The following is a 20,786-nucleotide window of genomic DNA, read 5'->3' on the forward strand; positions in this document are numbered from 1 at the left end:
GCATGGCCCCCACCCCCCATGCACGTGCGACTGAACCCCCCCCCCAACACACACACACACACACTTCTCGACGACCGCGTGAGGCACGAAATTCCCAACCCCCCCTCCTGTGCGCGTGCGGCACGAAACCTCGAGTGCGCGTGCGGCGAGAGTTCCCAAGTTCAGCGCATGTGACCTAACCTAACTTGTGCGTGTGAACTCCACCTGTGCACGTGCGACACGAACCCCCTAGCAAGCATGCGGCACAAAATTCCTGTAGTGAACGAGGTCCCAAGCTCATTGCCCGTCACCGAATCCTACCTGTGCGCGTGCGGGCCGAACCCCTTCTAGTACGCGTGCGCAATGAACCCTTAATGCGCGTGCGGCATGAACCCCCAAGCCCAGTGCGCGTGGCACGGAACTTCCAGCGGGTAGACGAGCTCACAGGACTGTGAGAAGAATTCCCATCGGTTTCAATTCGCAGCACGTGCGGCTCTAACAGTGCTTGCTGCTCCACGAGATGACCATTGCCGGCTCACAGCACGGGCTCATTGCACTCACTCTTGGGCAAGATGGCACAAACGGCATGAGTGCGGCAAAGATCGTCCCCACATCACCTCGTGAGTGCTGCGATTCGACCGTTCAACGCAGAAAGACCATTGCGTTTTGGATCAGGGATATATAGCCGTTCCTCTGACATATCACGTGTACCTGGGCACAGAGAGGAGGGTGCAAATCCGGGCGGGCCAGCCGAGGCACGAGGCGTGTTGCGATAATTTCACCGATTGTGACGTCACGGCGCTAGTATTCCTGAATTCCCTGGTCTGAAAGCACTTTTCGTGATACCCCGGCCCTGGGGTAGTACGTACTGTGCCGTGCACGACGACTTCTCACACTTCATACGGTCAAGGCACCAACCCCCCCCCCCAAAAAAAGCACGCTCCGAAGCGCCCACTTCGCACGAACCCGATGAGCCGAACCGCGACGAGCCTCGTTCCGAGGAGCTGCGGCCCACGGTGCTCGAAACGAGAAGCAAACGGACGGAGTGTGACGCTCCCGTGGCCGCAAGTTCTGAAATAACAGCAGGTTTTGGCGCGCAAAGGCAAATCGCAATCCGAGCGTGCTTTTCAGACATTTGACACCACAAGCGAATCAAAGCATTTTTGTGCTGTGATATTTCGGGCTCATGCCGGCTCCAGCTGCGGAGGAAAGGGGGGCTCCTGCTGTGCCCCCAACGGCAGCTATTTTGATGTGGAGAAAATATCGTCCTTCACAGAGTCCATTACTCTCACATCTCAGGCGCCGAGAAAGAAAAGGTTCGGAATAGCCTACGACTACCGTGGAGAGCTGTATTCTATTCAAATATCATGGGTCGAATAAACAAACAAAAAAAAAAAACATACTTTATAAACCGGGGTCCAAAATTGCTTCCTTGTGCATCACGAAATGAGGGATTGTGATGTCACACGGAGGGATAACACCTCAAATGGCACCTTCATGACGTCATACTTCCAAACGCAACCTGGGAAGTGATGGAGTTCCATTGACGTGGATTTCGAGGGGAAACGCCATGCTGGCGGCCTTGGCCAATGCTTCCCACACCTTGAAGATGCAGGGTCACACAGTGACGTCACCAAACGATTTGAGTATCACACACTTTCGGTAGAATCGCACCGTGGCTTTGCTGTTCACTCATTGTGAAAGAGCCCAACTGCCGTTCAAACGCAATGGTATTTAATTTAGATGAATAAGCAAATATTTTCATAACTTCATCCACATTTTATTTGTTGACCCCTTCGCTCCATTCAGCTGCTTTTAATGAACCTCAAACTCTACAGAAAATGACTTTAAAAATCGATTTAATGGAGATGATGGTTTGCCATGGTTGCAGATGTTCACACGTGACGTGCAAACGCCGTGGCAGGTGTATTTGTATATCGTGTCGGGGTTACTGCCATGCACAGCAACCCCTCGAAATATGGCAGGCAGTGTAACCAGACGTCACGGAGGGTCCAAATCCAGAGCACTTCCGACCAACAGTTCAGGCATGGATTTGTAATTTGTTCACGATTCCAGCAATAGCTTGCCTACTCTTCACGAAGGGCACCGTGGGGTCTTTAACGTCCACCAACTAACCCGGGTAGACGGGACGCCCGTTTAACGTCCACCCGAGGGACACACATTGATGAATCTCTGCCTGTAAAACGGCAAGATGACAGGTTACAGTTGGGTTGGGAATCGAACCTACGCTAGACAGCCCAATGTTAAGAGCCATAGGGATTCACTGCTTCTAAGTTTCACTGAATCATCTCTAATTGTATCACAACAAACTCGAACATTTTGTAAATTCACATTTTATTTACAAAAAGCCAGTTTGGTTCGTTTACAAAAAGGCATTCCTTTCTAGGTGTTCTCCCAGCATCTCATTCACCCCACCCCCTCCCTCATGCTCCTCTCCAAGCAGCTGCCATGTTGGACCAGAAATAAATGTGGTTTAAGATGACATTTTCATGACAAACTGATCCTGATCGACGTGACAGTTTCTAACATGTAGTCGTCGGGTGGAGAGATATTGAATCGTCCCATTAACCAAACGAATGCTTTGGTGAACATTGGATGAAAGGACCTGCCTGGTGTTTTGGGCACATCCTCGTGTTCCCAATCGAGCGGACAACTCTTACGAGGGATCGGATGTCCAAGTACCATGTCTGTTGTTGCAAATGTCTGCGTTCCGTTTCCGGTTAAAGTACAGCAATTTCTTTTTTTTTCCAGAATGGCCTTGCCTTACAATTTATATCGATCGACAGTGAGTGTGTGGGCGTGTACACACACACACACACACACACTTCTTTTTTTTAACTCTCCCTTCATTTTCCAAATTTGTTTTGGAGATTCGGATGGTTCCAACCTGTGTGAATAAAGCAAAACGCTGGATATTGTTTAATCGGTGCTCTCGTTAAACGTTTGAAAGTCGCGCCATCTGCAGGTCACACGACTGAAGTGAACGATCGAGACAAAAGAAAAGTAGAGCCAAGTCAAAGAGAGCCAAAAGACTTGCACAGAGCAGGCAGAGCATAGATACACACAAAGCGAGACAGACAGACAAAGAGAAAGACAGTCCGTCAGAAATCACAAACATCTGCTTTGTCACACAGGCTCAAAATCTATTTTAAACCGTCCTGCAAGAGATCTGAATGATCAAGATTGTGAAAAAAAAAATAAAGATAAAAACGTTTTTAGATATATTGAAAAACAATAACCTGTCCATCTCCAACGCAACCGAACGCACAGCCTTTCCAATTGTACTCATTCCACCTGGACGGTAAGACGAGGCACCAGAACCACGGAGAAGCCATCGGTTGGAGAGTAGACTCCGACGTTGGACAAAAATCCCGACGGCCATTCTTCATGAGCTCACCCCAAACATTGCGAATACGCCATTTCATTCAGAATCGCTCTCTACACCACCGGCAGTCTCGTCGTCCTCATTGTCGCTCTGCTTGTCCCAATCTTTCATTTTTGCACCCATCATGAAGTCGTCACGGAGGATGCTCCAGGTGGGCTGTTTGCTCTGCTCGGTCTCATCGGGCTGCAAATCCAGAGCACAACAAAAAGTCAGGTAGAACGTTCCTTGTGAGAATGACAAAGTTCAAAGTTCATCGCTCCGTCGTTAGCACAGCACAAACACTCATCTTCAATACATGTGGTATGCAAAAGCTTGCCTTCGATCAATACACCTCTGCCGCGTCATCGGTTTTGGAGCCATCTTTATGTTACACATGCAAACACATGGCAAAAATATGAATCAAAACATCACCCTTCAGATATTGTGTCCAAGGCAGTTAACACTGACTTGGACAGGGAGCCGAACTGTTTTCCTTGGAGGAGAACAGCCGAGATCCTTGGAGATTATGGCGCGAGATGGAAGGCGGCGAAGCATATCCACGGGACGGAAGCACACGGGTTTATTCGCGAACCCACAAGTCAACGAATGCAAGTAATTTCAACAAATGATGGTTTAATTAGCATAAAATCAATGAGTTATAATGAAAATAAATCAAGAGTGAAAATGAAACGTGAGGTAAAACCAAGCCTAATTTGAGACGTCTCCACTCAGTCACAAAGAAACAGGGGGAAAGGTAAAAATAAAAGAAAATCCTCCCTTTATGCCGGTACTTAGCTGTGTATCCAGAGATGACCCTTTCGAAGCCTGGCGATCCTCAAAAGCAAATAGCCACCGTGCAGGAAACGCACCGCAAAAATGCGCTAAATCGCTCCTCGCAATCACGTATGCGAGATAATTTACGTGGATGGTCTTCAACACCAGGGCCCTCAAACCACCGTACAGTGTCTTCTCACGATTGAGATTGCCACACCGCTCCCACATTGACACACCAAATAGCACCACCTTTCTCCTTGATCACACAACAAGGAGATTGCTGTGGCTCCGAGACAAAGCCAAGAGACGCACTCTTCCTCTTCTTCTCTTCTCAAACGTACAAAATTCATGACCCAGCCAAACAGTCAATGGAGTACTTTTTTTTTTTTTTCAATTCAATCCAAACAGTCAATTTCAGTACTTGAACAAATTCACACCAGCACGAACGAGAATTGTGCTGCTTTCTTGACTGTGTCAAGGAGAAGCCAGAGAGGTCCAATATGTTCTGACTGCCGTCTCCACACTATCATCCTCTCACTTACATCACACCTTCCAATCATCAGTCTCGGGGGGGGGGGGGCATGCTGGTACAAAGCTGGGAAGGCGGGGTTTTTGACTGCTCGGAAACGTTCGGCTCTGTTGTTGGCATGGAAAAGGTCACAGAGGAGCAATCGCATACTGGGGAGAACTAGCCTTAAACCCTACCGAGTTAACACAGCACCTCCACCTCTTCGACTTTTCTTGGCCCAAGTTTCCCCAACTTGATTTTCATTGAGATGTCTTCTATTCATCCACAGACAGTGCTGTACTATACAATCCTATCTTTACTATAAAGTTCCTCCATCTACCCCACAAACATAACAATAATAATGTTCACTCAATCCTGGGCATGAAACAGAAATAAATAAATAAATACTATAAGCGCACTCGGTAGAGCACATACCTCCGCCACATAATGCCTGATGCAAGAGAACATATTGGGCCCAATCAATACATTTTTGAAATATCGTGCTATGTATCATTTTTGGCCCTATCTCTCAATGGTGAAGAATCACTTTAAAAATTAAATAATTCTCTGATTCGGATCTTCACCAAAATTGAATCAATTAGCCCTTGCCACACACAGAGTTTCGTCTGAATCCGTCCACAACTTTTTGAGATGTCGTGCTATATATCATTTTTGGCCCCATCTGTCAATGGTGAAGAATCACTTTTAAAAAATTCTAGTTGTCGGATCCAGATCCAGATCTTCACCAAAATCTAATCAGTTCATCCTTGTCACACACCGAACCGGTCCACAACTTTTGGAGATATCCTGTATAGAGACAGACAGACAAAGGGGTGGAAACATAACCTCCTTCACCTTCGGTGGTGGAGGTAATTAACCTTTTATTGGCAGCATGAGAGATGGAGGAAACCGAATCTACAGAGAAAAGGTACATTTGACAGAGATTCCATTACTAATTTGGTCGGCTGGTTGCATCGTGATGCAGTGTCCCTACCCCAGATTTTTGGAACTTGGTTCGAGTACCTGCGTACAATGGCTGCCTTGTCTAAAGTTAACCGTGCGATCTTTCATGTTCGTATGCAACTGCTAACAGATGGCATAGATGGTGTGACGTCCCCTCAATTGGACTGTGCGCTCCGTGATGCGACGTCTGGCTTGCAGAGCATCAGGACAACAGTTTACATCCAGGCCGCGACTCAAACCCAAACTTCACATCTTAACGCCAACTCTCCTCTTAGCTCTGCTGCCAATCCGAGAATTGAAGAGGAATCGATGGATTTGTTGAGTTACCTTAGATCCACCAAAGGTGTTTCAACATCAGAAGTTGAAAACATAAATCAGAATGACTGAAAACTTTAAATGTAGGCGTTTACCTGTAATTCTCCGTGACCGGTACATGCTCAAGCTTTGCGTTCGGGAGATTTCCTCCTCCAGTATGTAACGCACAAGGTTAGAACGCACGGCTCGAGAATTGTTAGTCATCCTCGAAACTGATGAGACTTGGGAATATGGATTCGTACAAGAGCGCTGGGAATTAAAACTGCTCGAGGTGACGACACCACACATGCTGCATCATCAACTTCCTGTGAATCATTGAAGGTCTTGAACGGTACTAACAGTAAACGACTCCGGCTTTGTGTAGCTGCATCAAGACGTACCGCTTGCAAAGAAAGTGAAGAACTTGAAAACATGGAAGGTTTCCCCAGTGCAGCTAACACACAGTCCAATGGGACAGTTCAGGGGTTGCACATTTGATTTTGAGCAGTCTCGTCCTATGTCGATTCCCAACCAGATTATGCAAACCGTCGGATTGGTGCTTTGCAGGCAAGATATTCTTTAAAGTGCCCTGTCACTCGGATGGACGTTAATCTGGGTGTCCCATTTATCGATTATTAGACGCTGGAACCAAAATATCTACGGCGTGTTTTGTGAAGCGTAGGCGAGTTATTGAAGAGATAACCGGCCAAATCGAACATCGGACCGAGCAAGCCGGTTCGTGAAAAGACCGTCAGACATCCCCCTCGGCAGACCCCACAAGATGTTGAAAATTATTAAAGTAGTCGTATCCCTCCCACCAACAGGCACACTGTGGAAAGTTAAGGGACAGTACTGGTTTCATCAGCCAATTAAACCTTGTCAATACACAGTCAAGACTGAAGCATTTTTACGATACGTGAAAATGAAATTTCTCCCGAATCAAAAGCAAAACATCGGCCAATGCACGATAAGAGTACAACACAACTTTATAACATCCACTATAATAAGAGGGCAGAGAGCAGGAAATGTGGCACGGAAAACTGCCATCACCACAGCTAAATGGCGAGGAATTCCAAGTTTCGCTCAAGAAGCAGCTCCGGTTAACTATCAGCACAGTCATGCCAAATTCTATGGCACACTGACCACCGCAGAGCTGCCTGGAAAAGCCAATATTGATCTGGACAGTGGCACAGGATCAGGAAGGAACACATTTATCCTGAAATGTGGGCCTGGGGGTGGCAAAGCCTCAAGACATCAACAGTGGCATTGTGCGTCAAAGCGGGTGGCCTGCTCCACTTTCACTCCATTGGAAACCTTCCGCTCCATTTCCAACAACCAATCGTTCGTGAACAGTGCCACCACGATGGACAGTGCACGAACACCGGTGGTTCACAATCCTGTTGCCATCTCATCGCAAATGACAAATAAGTCATTTGGATGAAGCCGATTTGCACATCCGACTTATCCTCCCACCCATCCGATGCTCCGAAAGCATCGAGAAATCTAAGGAGACTCGCCAGCTGCTTGCCATTTGCAGGTGTTTTAATTTGCCACTCACAAAAACAAAAAGCTATCAATCACATTTCAGTTGCTCAAACAAACCCCAAGCCCAAAGCTGATGAACATCAACAAGACTTAGCAGTCAATTCCACCGTAATCACCGACTGCTCCTCTTGACGTCACGTCCAAAGGTTAATAGCGAGCAAAGAAAGGCTTGAAGAACAAGTAATGCCTTAGTGTGTGGCCAGAGCACCCTGACCCACAAAAAAGTAGAGGACTGAACAAAACGATGGATTGTTCAAAAGCGAAGCCACACTCCTCAACAATCCTACGTGGTCACGAGGTTCTCCAAATCGCGGAGGTGAAATGGTGCACACCCGTGTACCTCCTGTCACTGACAATGTAGCGTATCACTCAGGATGGTCCACAGAAAAGCAAGCTTGCATTGCATTCACACATCCCAAAGGAAAGACAAGAATTTCATTGGCCATCTCAAGAGAACAACCTGAACACCAAAGGGTCTGGAAATTTGATCAAGCTGACCAGTCTGGCCTCGGGCATTCTCCCCACGAGCACCGGTCAAGCATCTTCCGAGTGCCTGACAAACTCCTCACGGGAGCACTTCCACAAATTATTTTTCCCTTCCCCCCCCCCCCCCCCACTTGCTCACTCTGGCAGCTTGACTGCACCGTCTCTCAAGCGGTGTCCCACACCGGTTAGCATTCCTCAATCAAGTTCTGTCAATTCCATCCATTGCTCCGCACGTCCGCCGACACAAATCAACCCCCACCAGTACGACTAGTTCTTACTTTTACGGAAACGAAGACAGATTCAGTCACAGAATTAGCTCGCTATATCTGCGAGAGAGCAGAATGAAGTTTTGCAGGACACAGCAATTAATACAGATAAGTATTCAAAATGAATAAAGAAGGACCGGTTACCTCTCTCTCTCCTTCATGAGATCAGCGTGAGATCAGGAGTGTCGAGACTCGATCCCCATCTTTTCAACGTCAACCTTCCCTCCAGTCCTTCAGCACCATCTCGTGATCCCAAATACCTCACCACAATCTCTTCCGCTCCGATTTACCATTAACTCAAGTCTGCCTGTTTTACATTCGTCCAATGTCAGTCTGTTATCCTTCAACCACTTGCCTAATTCTTCCACGACTCTCATTGTCCGTTCCCAATCACCCTTCCCCAGTCAAAATCCTTCCATCAACGCCAGATTCAGTGGTGGCCGAGTGGTGAGGACAATGAACTGGAATACCAGAGGTTGGGGATTAAAATTAAACTGAAAGCAGCAGTATGAAAGATTAGGATTCCACACTTGTGAAAATAAAATGAATCTCAAATGGAACCGGCCATGCGTCACCTTAACAGTCAGGAAAATGAAAACCCAGTTCGCTCATCAATGGCCTTCAGAGAAAGGGGTACTCTGCATGCGCAGACCAGTGTCCAATCTCATGTACATTTGATGCCAATCCACACAATGTGGCAAATCCAATATCTGAAGGGTAACAGGGCATGGGCATTAAAATGCTGAAACATTATAACCCCAAAGTTACCCTGCAAAACAATGCTCCGACGTCTTCGAAATGCGTCAAGCCAGCTCCCGATCAATCTGCTGGATTGGAGAATGGCTCGTCGTGCTTTCATGAGCACAGCGCAAGATGTAAACAAGAAAAACAAAATAACAAAAGGTGGCAAATAATCCGAAAGCACTTCTTTCCGTTGCTCTGCTTTATACACTTTCGCCAAAACACCTCAGCACAAAAGCTGGGAATTAAAGATCCAAGTGCAACACATCGATGAACGCCCAACAGAGGAATTGTAAGAGTGGTCAAGGATAAGTAAAGGGATGTTAATCACTTGCAGGCCCTCGTATTCACGGCATGTCCCAGCTCAGAAGCCTGGCGGGGCAAGGACGGAACGGCTGGCACGGTGCGTGGCACGGTCCCACGACGTCGTCTCCACCACAGTCATGGTCTCCCTGTTAATTGCTACCAGCTGCAGGGCCCAGGCGCAGGGCGGCTTTCAACGCAGCTTGTACAAATATTTGATCATATTGACGCCAGGCCAATAAGTCCACAAAATAGTCAGTGGGAAGTGGGGGTGTGGGGTAATAGCATGGCATCTATCCAACATGGGATAGGAGCCACCAGTGGACAGAAAAACTGCTCACATTAACGGGGTTAGATGCTTTTAAAAGCTTTCCCACAAACTATAACCATTAGTTCCAAATTACCGCGAATATACACTTTGGGTGCAATTCCAAGTGGATGTGTAGGCATATGCACACAATGAACAAGTAACCCCGAGAGCTGCGAGGAAAGTGCTGCTGATGTTTGAGTAGATGAGAAGCACGTTTCAGAAAAATCTCAGGAGAAAAATCCAATCCCTGTCCAGGATTTAGACAATGGGTTGGTTCAAATAAAATAAAGGGCAGGACCTTCCAAAAGAACAGCCTGATCTAGTAACTATTTTGTGGAAGAAAAATAAAAATAGGAAAAAGAAAATCCACAGACACACACAGAACGAGAATGTAACAAACCAAAGAGAGGAGGAGAAAGAGGGGGAGGGAAGACACACTGGCAACAGGGTTGAGGGACAAAATAGAGGGAGACTTGGGAGGATAAAGGATGTGGGAAAGAGGGGAAGGGGAGGACACAGGGGGTGAAAAAGAGCACGGACAGGGCAGAGGGTTCAAGACCAGTAGTAAGGAGAAGGTTGAAAACAGAGACCACTGACCTGTCTGCGAAGTGAAGGTGATAGGCCCATGGACTCGGCTTAATCACGACAGATTCCAATGATTTTGAAAGCCGTCAAGCTGAGCAAGGTGTGAGCAGGGGCACCAGTCCAGCGGGGAGAGTAGCGTTCCATCAAGCTGCAGAATAAAGCCTCGTCAGTGGAGAGGAGTTCATGTGTGCCGAGGTAGGACTTTGTAGGACGGAGGATGCACAGTCAGCGACTGGCTTTGGAGACCAATTTAGATGTACTTTATTTTCCGGTGTATAAACTGCACTTTTTTTTTAAATCGGCAAAAAAGGTAGAAGTTGGGGACGTGGGTATGGAAAAATAAATAAATAAAAATTAGTCTTAAAAACGATCAAAGCTGAATTTCAATCATATTCCAAATTGAACACTTTCGTAGCAGTCAAAACTGCTGTTGAGCTCAATTCCGCTGTTCAAATTTTGAAAATCGGTTCAGGTTAAGAGTTTGTACAGCGTTTTATTAACTGTGTGTGGATATTAAATTTTAAAAAATTAAAATAAAAAAACCGGAGACTGTTTAGCTGCGTGGCGTATATAGAGAGAGCCACGCAGCTCTGAAAATGCCATTAAACACAAAATAAGAAGAACAAGAACAAGAAGAAGAACAACACCTGGTATCACATCAAAATAATAATTATTCACAATAGCTAGAGTCCAATAACGGAGCACCCACCTCAAATAAGCTTGCATGGCAAGCTTCTCAAGAGGAAGACGCTGCCCAAAGACAAGTTTCCAGTCGGCATCATTGTTCGTGCGTAGAAGGGGTGGATAGACAAGGGCCTTGCAGTGGTCACTATATCTTTACATGCATCATTTTCAACATAAACATCTGATGCAGGCAGAATTAATCCACCAAGCTTGTTCCTTACAAACTGACGCTATGCTAGCAAATGCTGGATAACGGGGGAATGGTTTAAAAACCAGGAACAACCCAATCAACCCAGAGTACTTTTCTAGACGAGGGCAGAAAATGGATATAAAACGAAGAAGAAAAAGAACCGCACGAGAGCGAGGAGCCATGTGGGACAGTAAAGCTTTAAGAAGTACCGGTGCTGCTCGGTTATTTTGGCTTCCTTTGGTTCTTCCTCGTTTCTATCAGCAGTTCCTAACTTGCTTCTCGCGGATTACTCACGTCGACCAGATGAACTTTCTTATTTTGCCGGTTTTTGTATTCGACCCAAGTTTCGAGGAACACGAGTTGCATCTCTGTAGAATCACCACAGACGAACTTTCTTATTTCCCAGACTTGGTATTTTAATCAGTTGAAAAAAAAAAAAAAAAAAATCAACATTTCATGACTTTTCCCGCCAGGATTTTTGACTCGGATTCTGAGGAGCATTGGCCACATGCATGTTGGTTTAACTTTCCCCATTACTCCCGTTGCTACGTCGGCTGAGCATTATGTTGGCTATGAGACTGCCGACGTTCATCTGGAAGATGAGAAAGATCGACCTTGCGATGATCTGTGGCTGGATCATCAAGGTGTGGGAGGAGATGCACGATGTGGCCAAAAGTATGTGGACACCTGCTCGTCCAACATCTCATTCCAAAATCATGGACATCAATATGGAGTTGGTCCCCCCTTTGCTGCTTTCACAGCCTCCACTCTTCTGGGAAGGCTTTCCATGAGATGTTGGAACATTGCTGTGGGGATTTGCTTCCATTCAGCCACAAGAGAATTCGTGAGGGAGGGCACTGATGTTGGCCGATTAGGTCTGGCTCGCAGTCATCGTTCCAATTCATCCCAAAGGTGTTCGATGGGGTTAAGGTCAGGGCTTTGTGCAGGCCATTCAGATTCTTCCACACTGATCTTGACAAACCATTTGTGTATGGACATTGCTTTGTGCATGGGGGAATTGTCATCTTGAAACAGGAAAGGGCCTTCTCCAAACTGTTGCCACAAAGTTGGAAGCACAGAATCATCTGGAATGTCATTGTATGTCAGCGTTAAGATTTCCCTTCACCGGAACTAAGGGGCTGAGTCCGAACCGTGAAAAACAGCCCCAGAACATTATTCCTCCTCCACCAAACTTGACAGTTGGCACTATGCATTCGGACAGAAAGTGTTCTCCTGGCATCTGCCAAACCCATGGTGAGGCGCGATTCATCACCCCAGAGAACGGGTTTCCACTGCTCCAGAGTCTAATAGTCCAAGAGCCCAGAAGGTTTATTCAAGTGAAAAGCACCGGAATGTTTGACCTCATAGGCTGATGGGATCATCCACCGACATCACAATAATGCATTGCTGCCGGGTCTGAAGGCGCTGTCACACCTTGACGATTTAGCCAGCAATGGCAACGTATAAAAATGTATGTAAAACGTTGGCGTACGCTGAAATTTTGATGTTTTTTTAAAAAGTTTTGGTCGTATTCATAACGTGTTGGTCGTATGCATAACATATTAGTAACGGGCACAGAACGTTTCATTGTCTTATAGATAACTTATACCAATGAATGCTTAGCCTGTTGTCGGCGTTCACAACGAATGCCCAACGATAGTTTAACTTGGGCATAGCGCGCTGCACGTATCGCCGACGAAGTCGTGGCGTAGCCTGTTAACCTGCCGCATGCCGATTTAAATCATAACCGCCTGGAAATTGGAAGTGTCAACATCGCAGTCACACCTTGACGATTTAGCCAGCGTATGCCGAACTATGAAAAATGTGTCTAAAACGCTGGCACACGTCGAATACGGTATGGGTAAGTTGTGTATACGTTAAGAGCACGCTGAAAAATGATGAAGTATGCTGTCATATTTCGTGGTACGTCTCGTAAGTCGTGAAATTTCAAGCATGCTGAAAATTTTACAACGTACTCGCCGTATGGCTCACACGTTCCGCTACGCTGGGAATAAGTTGTAGGCACGATATGCGATTGTTGACACACGTCGACACAAGTTCCTTGTAAGTTACTCATAAGTCGAAACACGTCGAGGTAATGTTTAGCATACCCGAAAGTTATTTTCTCCATCAAGGCACATTTTATTTTTTCTCCTTGGCTCTGTGAAGGCACTTGACGAAATATCTGAAGTTGTTGTTGTTGTTTTTTTATTTTTTTTTTTTAGTCTATCACGAATTTTAAAATATATTCGGACATTTGCTTTGAAGTTTCGACGTCGACGTGACAATGTCCTCAAACAGAAAATATTCACAGAGGAGGAACTAAGAATAAGACATGAGCAAACTGAAGAGGCAATCGGACGTGACGTAACGGCACATGACGAAATATCGGAAGTTATTGTTGTTGGTTGTTTTTTTTTTTTTTTTTTTTTTAAACGCTGCCAATACGCCATTATACGGTAGCTGTAAGTTACAAACACGTTCAGTAAGTTCTGTGGTCGTCCAAAAGACGTCAATCAAATACGTCTACATACGTCAATATGCGTTGGAGGGACGTTACACAGGTTAAAAGCATGTTACTCATAGGTTAGAAATAAGTTTTGGGTACGCTAAGCATTACCTCGACGTGTTTCGACTTACGAGTAACTTACAAGTAACGTGCCTCGACGTGTGTGCAACGATCGTGTAACGTGCCTACAACACGTTACTCATAGGTTATAAATAAGTTTCGGGTACGCTAATCATTACCTCGACGCGTTTCGACTGATGAGTAATTTACAAGTAACGTGTGTCGAAGCGTGTCAACGATCGCATAATGTGCCTACAACTTATGGCGAGCGTAGCAGAACGTGCGAGTCATACGCTGGCATACATCGTAAAATTTCAAGCATGCTAAAATTTGAGGACAACCGCAAAGTACGATGAAAGCCAGCGTACTACGACATATGGCAATGTTTTTCTGCGTGCTCTTAACATATACAAACTTACCCATAACGTATTCGACGTGTGCCGGCGTCTTAGCCCAATTTTGCATACGTCAGGCATACGTTGGCAAAATCGTCAAGGTGTGACAGGGCCTTTACTCATGGCTTTCCCCCAGAAATCACTCAATTAGTGACGCCATTACCGATAAACCTATTTTGCTCAATATCTGGAAAAAATATGCATGAAAATATAACGAATAAGGTGTCCACACCTATGTTTTCATGGTCAATCATTACACTGACACCCGCATCATTGCTAGAAAATGTATAGTTTACCGTGTAAATATTTCGTTCACCCACTCAGTTCGCAACGCCATTGCAGAAAAACCTATTTTCATTAATATCTGAAAAACACTGCATGATAATATCACAAATCAGTTGTCTATCCCCATGTTTTTTTATGGTGAAATATTACAATGCCAACTCTAGTGCTTGAAAATGTTGAGTTCACCCTGAAAGTTGACTACTGGAGTCGTACCATCTCTGTCTTTTGTTACAATGTGGCAAATAATGCATTGGTCTCTGTCCCTTTTTGTTATTTACAGATCATGGCAAATGATGCCCCCGTTTGTATAATTTGCAAAGAAAGAGAAAATAAACGTGCCCTGAAGTGTTTCAATTCCAGCAACTTAGTGGGGCAGATAACAGCAATTTTTGAGAGGAATCTTGCAAATGATGATACAAGCATCAAATTTGGCATATTTGTTCTCCAAGGGATTCTAATCAAATCTGCCTGATTGGCCATTTGAAAATCCAAATTTTGAAAAATTAGAAAAAAAAAAAAAAAAAAAAAAAAACCAGAAAAGTCAAGATCACGAATCAATGTTGGATGCTGGCTGAGATTGGTGAATGTTTCAGAAACATCATCAAAGACGTTCCAAGTCTGCCACGCAGTTTTCTTCCCTTTACCGCGGAAGGCAGACATGACGTCACATCCAGTGAACGCATGGAAGTATGGGATCTCTCGAGCTTTCTCAGGCCCTATTGTAGAAACTACCTCATGGACTGGAATCCATCGTGCCTTGGCTCCTTGGCCAAAGGCAATCCACATGTTATCAAGACCTAGTTCCTGTAAGGATGGCAGTACAGATATTACTGTGACTAGTACATCTGTGTCATTAGCCTTGATGATAATGGACTTGCTACCATCCGTCGTTGCATCCCTGGTGTGTACAAATATTCCAGTGTCAGCTTCTTCATGACAACATGGAGACGCAGCATCCAGTGACTTCCTTGTGTTGCTAATGGCATCTTCTCCTTTTGTGACAATGACTGTGCTTGTCGTCTGTGCTTCACACATCTTTTCCGCAAGGAAGTGAAACACCTCAGTCTTGTTGCTGACATCTCGAAGAAAGCTTCTCCAGTTACTTGGGGTCTTACTGGTTCCTGTCATTCTTCTTCCGATTCCTTGCCCCCTTTTCGACCTTGCCTCGGACTTCAGACGACTTCTTGTACACATCAAACACTACGTCCACCCTCTCGTACCTGGCACCATAGGATTCCACCTTTGGGATGATGTCTTCTTTAGCATAGTCCTCAAATATCTTTGAAGTGCATTGAGGTCAGGCATTGATAAGTGCTGAGCCATCAATGAAGACTGAATCTCCCCTTGGTTCTCTGTCTGGGATGTTCACTTGTGCTTCAAGAATTTCAGCCAGCTGTGACTTCAAATTTTTTTGAAGTTTTTTTTTTCTTCTAATTTTTCAAAATTTGGATTTTCAAATGGCCAATCGGGCAGATTTGATCAGAAAGCCCTGCAGAACAGAAATGCCTAATTTGATGCTTGTATCATAATTTGCTCGATTTTTCTACTATCTACTACACTATTTATAAAGTTCATAAATCAGAAGGAAAAATAAAAACTTCATGGCATCTTTCCCTCTCTCTCCTCTCTCTCCTCTCTCTCCAACTTCTTGAAAATGAGAATAAGACTGTTACACAAAATGAAGCGGACATGGGAGTAAAGATGTCGATACCTCCGTCACTTTGCTCCGTACAAAGTTAATGTACAAACGTACTTAGATCTAGATCAGAAAATAAAATGATCAATATATTCATTTCTTTTGAGGGTTTAAAAGTGGGGTGCGGTTAATACACCGGAAAATACGGTATGTGGTTTGCCCAAGAGCAATTGTGGCTGATGGTGAGTCCCAAAAGTTTGAGTGAAAACTCATTCAAGAGGATTATGAAGGAAGTACATGGGAGAGTTAACCAGACAGTCTTTTCAGAGAAACAGAGTGAGACCGTGAGATTTATCAGGATTGAAAGACATCTTCCAAGTGTTTGACCAATTCGTGATTCCATCAATGACTGCAGAGAGGGAGGGAGGAGGCCGCTGTCTGCCTTCATGTCCCTCATCCTTCACAGAGTCAGAGAGTGTGTGGAGTCATCAACAAAGACAAAGACGATTTTAGAGTCAGAGAGATCGTTGATTAGGATTAGGATGGGGGCCCAAAACCGAAGGACGGATGGGGGTGGGGGGGGATAAAAAAATAGGATTTTAGGATCAGGATGGGGATTAGGATATCTTGGAACTCACCGTATGGCAAAGAAGAATTTTGTCTCTCAAGGGACATTGGACACCATCGACCAGAGTCGCAGGGCCAGGCTGAATGGCAGAACTGAGCTGTTCAGGGAGCTGAGGCGTAAAACTGAACGTGCGCCGAGGGTGGACAAGGAGGCCGATGTGCAAGGCCTATGTGCGGGGGTAGAGCATCACCTGTAGTCAAGTGATTCTCATTCTGCTTGCAGGGGAATTCGTGCATTGAGGTCATCCAAGCCGGTCCCTTGGTGTACTACATTAGAGCAGAGGGTGGAAGGCTCTTGACAGAGGTGTCCGAAGTGAAGACCTGCTGGGCTGGTTACTTTGAGCGGTTGTACCAGGCTGATCCACCAGCTGTTGAGTTGAACGTCAGGGGTGTTACAATAACTGCTACCGATACTCCAATCAACTGTGGTCTACCTTCGCTTGTGGAAACACGGGCTGCGGTGAACCGGTTGAAACGGGGTGAAGCTCCAGGGATCTGTGGTATCCATGCTGACCTTCTCAAGGCTGGTGGAAATGCTGCACTCATGTCGTTGTATGCAGTTCTGTGCTCTGCTTGTAACACAGGCATCATCCCAACTGACTGGAAGAGGGGCCTTGTTGTCCCTCTCTGGAAAGGGAAGGGTGATTGCCAAGACTGCAACAACTACCGAGGGGTGATGCTGCTCTCAGTGCCGGGCAAGGTCTTTGCTCGGATAATTCTTGATCGGGTTCACCACCATCTGCTTGAGAACCAGCGTCCAGAGCAGTCAGGCTTTACACCAAAGAGGTCAACGATTGATTGTATACTTGCTCTTCGGGTCCTCACCGAAAGCAGACGAGAGTTTCAGCAGGGGCTGCTTGCAGCCTATGTTGATCTCTGTCAAGCGTTCGATTCAGTGAATCGGGATGCCCTCTGGAGGATTCTTGATCTTCGTGGGGTGCCACCAAAACTGATCGATCTGATGTCTGAACTCTACTCTGGTACTGAGAGTGCTGTGAGATGTGGTGGTACCATCTCTGACTTATTTCCAGTTGTTACTGGAGTTTGTCAGGGGTGTGTACTGGCCCCCACACTTTTCAGCACTTGTATGGACTGTATTCTTGGGAGGATGTCAGAGAGATAAAGCTGCGGTGCATCGTTTGGGAATGTCAAGATCTCTGACCTTGATTTCGTGGATGATGCAGTCATCTTTGCGGAGACTTTAGATACCCTTTTGGGGGCCCGAGAGGTGCTGAATGAGGAGTCGAAGCCGCTGGGATTACGGGTTTCCTGGGTCAAAACTAAGATCCAGGCTTTCAATGACATCCAGGATGCTGCTGTCCTGTCTGTGCCTGTTTGTGGTGAGGATGCTGAGGTCATAGAGAGATTCACTTACCTCGGCAGTGATATGCATGTCTCCGCTGGCTGCGAGTCAGAGGTCAATAGACGTCTGGGTCGGGCCTGGGGAGTCATGGATTTACTGGATCATGGGGTGTGGCACTGCCGGTAACTGTGCGGGAGGACGAAAGTCTGAGTCTTCAGGGCCTTGGTGCTTCCAGTCTTGCTCCATGGATGTGAGGCTTGGACTCTGACCAGGGATCTGAGACGGTGACTTAATTCCTTTGGTACCAGGTCTCTTCGGAGAATCCTTGGCTATCGCTGGTCGGACTTTGTGTCCAATGAACGGTTGCTGAGAGAGACTCATATGAGATTTCTTACCTGCATAGTCTGTGAGCATCAGCTGTGGCTTTATATCCATGTGGCTCGTTTTCCTGACGCTGATCCTGCTCACCGGATTCTCTCAGCGAGGGAGTCTCATGAGTGGAGGAGGCCAATGGGCCGACCACGTGCCTCATGGTTGCAGCAGGTTGATCGGCATCCCAAGGAGATGGGGATGGGCCAGGCATCTGCCTGGGGGATGGCTTGACGGAGGCCCCTGAAGTACCGGCGGAAAGTGGACGCAGCAACGCGCTGCTCTGGCGCATGCTCCCATACCTGACCTGACCTGACCCAAAACACTGCCTTGGGCCTCGACAGGGAGAGGAGATGAAAGGATTCCACTGAGTGCCACACGTTGGCTACAAGAAAAGAGGAAGTCAGTTAGCCATGTGTGGAGTGGGCCTTGGACGCAGAGAGTTTGGAGAGCAAGGCAGAATGCTAGACTATTGAATGCTCGAGATGTGTAGAGGGACGGCCTTAATCTTATGTCTGACATTGAGGGCACCAATTAATTTCACGTTGCCTACCAAGATTCTCCACCCCCATCACTCTCGTGACAGACAAACCCTCTGTATTCTCACTCCCTTCGGTGAGTTGAGAGTATTGGACTACAACTGAAGAACATTGGATTGGGGGAGAAAAAAAAAAAAGGAAGAAAATACAATTTATCAAATCCAGAATGAAGGTTGGTGTTGGTGTGAACGATTATTCACATGGCACAAGACACTTTAGAATGTCTTTAGTGAAAACATAATGCATCCTTTGTGTTGATTTACAAGTGAAGCTGCATCAGTGGGTGTCGGGTTCATTTTCACGAGTCAGGTCTCAAGAACTGATCGTACCCTGAAACGTAAACAAGCTTACTCGCCCCAACGACTGCACTCTCATTAACATAATCATCAGATACCCAACAACACCTCAAGTCTTCATGAATCACCACAGCACACTAAGTAATTCATTTTTCACATTTAAATTAATCACGTGGGGCTTGGTTGAGCGAGAAGAAAATAAAAGAACAGAAAAAGGGAGGAATAAAGAAAATGAAAAAAAGAAAAAGGATCATGCCGTTTTCTCAAAGGGTATTATTGAGAAAATGTTTTCACCCTCAAAGTTAATTTGGAATCTCTTATCATGAACATTGGTCGACAAACAATTTTGCCTTTAAAAACCACGCGGATCGCACCGGGTCATGTTCCATGTCCGTTCCATGATAAACTCATTCATAGCTTGCACTCAGCCAAAGCTACGGTCATCTCTGTCCAAAGGCTTCAACCAGGACTCTGTCATGCTCGCTTCCTTTTTCAGGTTCTCAAGACCATCACTTCCTCTCTCTCATCCCCCCTTCCTCTCCAAAATATGCCCTTTACGTCTATAAAAAGTCACAACAATTCTGAATCATCAACAATCTTGATTTGACAACAGCTGGCTTTGAGCATTGGCGTCAACAGGAAAGCAAGACGTGTTCAACTCGACATTTCAAACACAAGAAAAACCAACGCTAGTCAAAGCAGGGAACCTCGAGCTGGAATAGGAAGTTTGTCCGACATTTACAAGTGTCAAACAAGATTGCGGATCCCGTCAAATGATGAAGCAATGTCAACATAAATCCTCGTATTAAAGAATTGCAATTTTTTTTTTTTAATTGTTTTAACAAAAGTACTTTACAAATTATGGAGTAAAAATATTTTGGACACTTATTTGGTAAGTAAAGGTAAACAAAGTTAAGACAAAGTTGTTTATGATGGAACCTTATGGATCATGTGTGAGTTGCTTTCAGATTCAGAAAAGGTCGGACTTGGTAGAGGCCAGATGTTGATCTCTGCCTTGTGAGCCTGGTAAAAGCCATGAGGATACCATCAGTGGTTTCACCCTCGAGACTAAGATGGTGAGTCCTTTGCCATCTAAGGCATTTATGGAAGAAAATGTATCAAGGTCTGGAGGACAAAACACTCCTCTGCAGATCAAGTGGCACAGAACATTTCAGGAAGGAGTGGGTGCATGAGGTGGAAGCCCCACGAGGGAGACAAACAGTAAAGCAAAAACAGGTCGGGACAGAACACGATCTCGATCAATTTGACTTTACAAATGGCCAGTGTCTAACAAAGGAAATAGTCATCACCAACTCTACTGGAAGATAAATGAAAGACGCACTGGTTTGCTAAATACACAAAAATACTCCACTGCAACAGAAAAAAAATGCCAGAAAGAAAGACAAAGACAAACAGACAGACAAATAAGAAAGATGTGCAGAGTTCAATTCTTGCAAAATTCAAATAAACAATAGTTGCCATGGAAACATCAATTTGGTAATTTGTAAAATTTGACCTATCCAGTGTTTTACATGATAAATTTGGTTGATACATTTTCTAATTGTGGCTTAAATGGTGTTCTACATGTTTTTGATGGCGTTGAATTTGACCTTTGACCAATTTTGAACGGATTTTATAAACGCATATTACAAGTACGTACAAATAAGCTGTGTAAGTTTGAATCTGATATCTTGAAATACTCCTGAGGTTTGGCAATAATAAAATCACAAAAATATTTCATTTCATTATAATGG

General features: G+C 45.4%; 1 protein-coding gene across 1 annotated transcript in view; it reads right to left on the bottom strand.

Annotated features, from left to right (window-relative positions):
• Positions 1–2,539: 2,539 nt before the first annotated feature.
• RRP15 (ribosomal RNA processing 15 homolog) overlaps positions 2,540–20,786 on the bottom strand; it is a 49,040-nt gene continuing 30,793 nt past the window's right edge. Inside the window, exon 5 of the mRNA XM_085887343.1 lies at positions 2,540–3,568. Coding sequence (XP_085743469.1) covers positions 3,422–3,568 — 147 coding nt within the window. The 3' untranslated portion in view covers positions 2,540–3,421. The remainder of the gene's footprint in view (positions 3,569–20,786) is intronic.

This window comes from Eptatretus burgeri, chromosome 7 (assembly GCF_056783735.1).
Source record: "Eptatretus burgeri isolate ZD-2024b chromosome 7, Ebu_testis_v1, whole genome shotgun sequence".
NCBI lineage: Eukaryota > Metazoa > Chordata > Myxini > Myxiniformes > Myxinidae > Eptatretus > Eptatretus burgeri.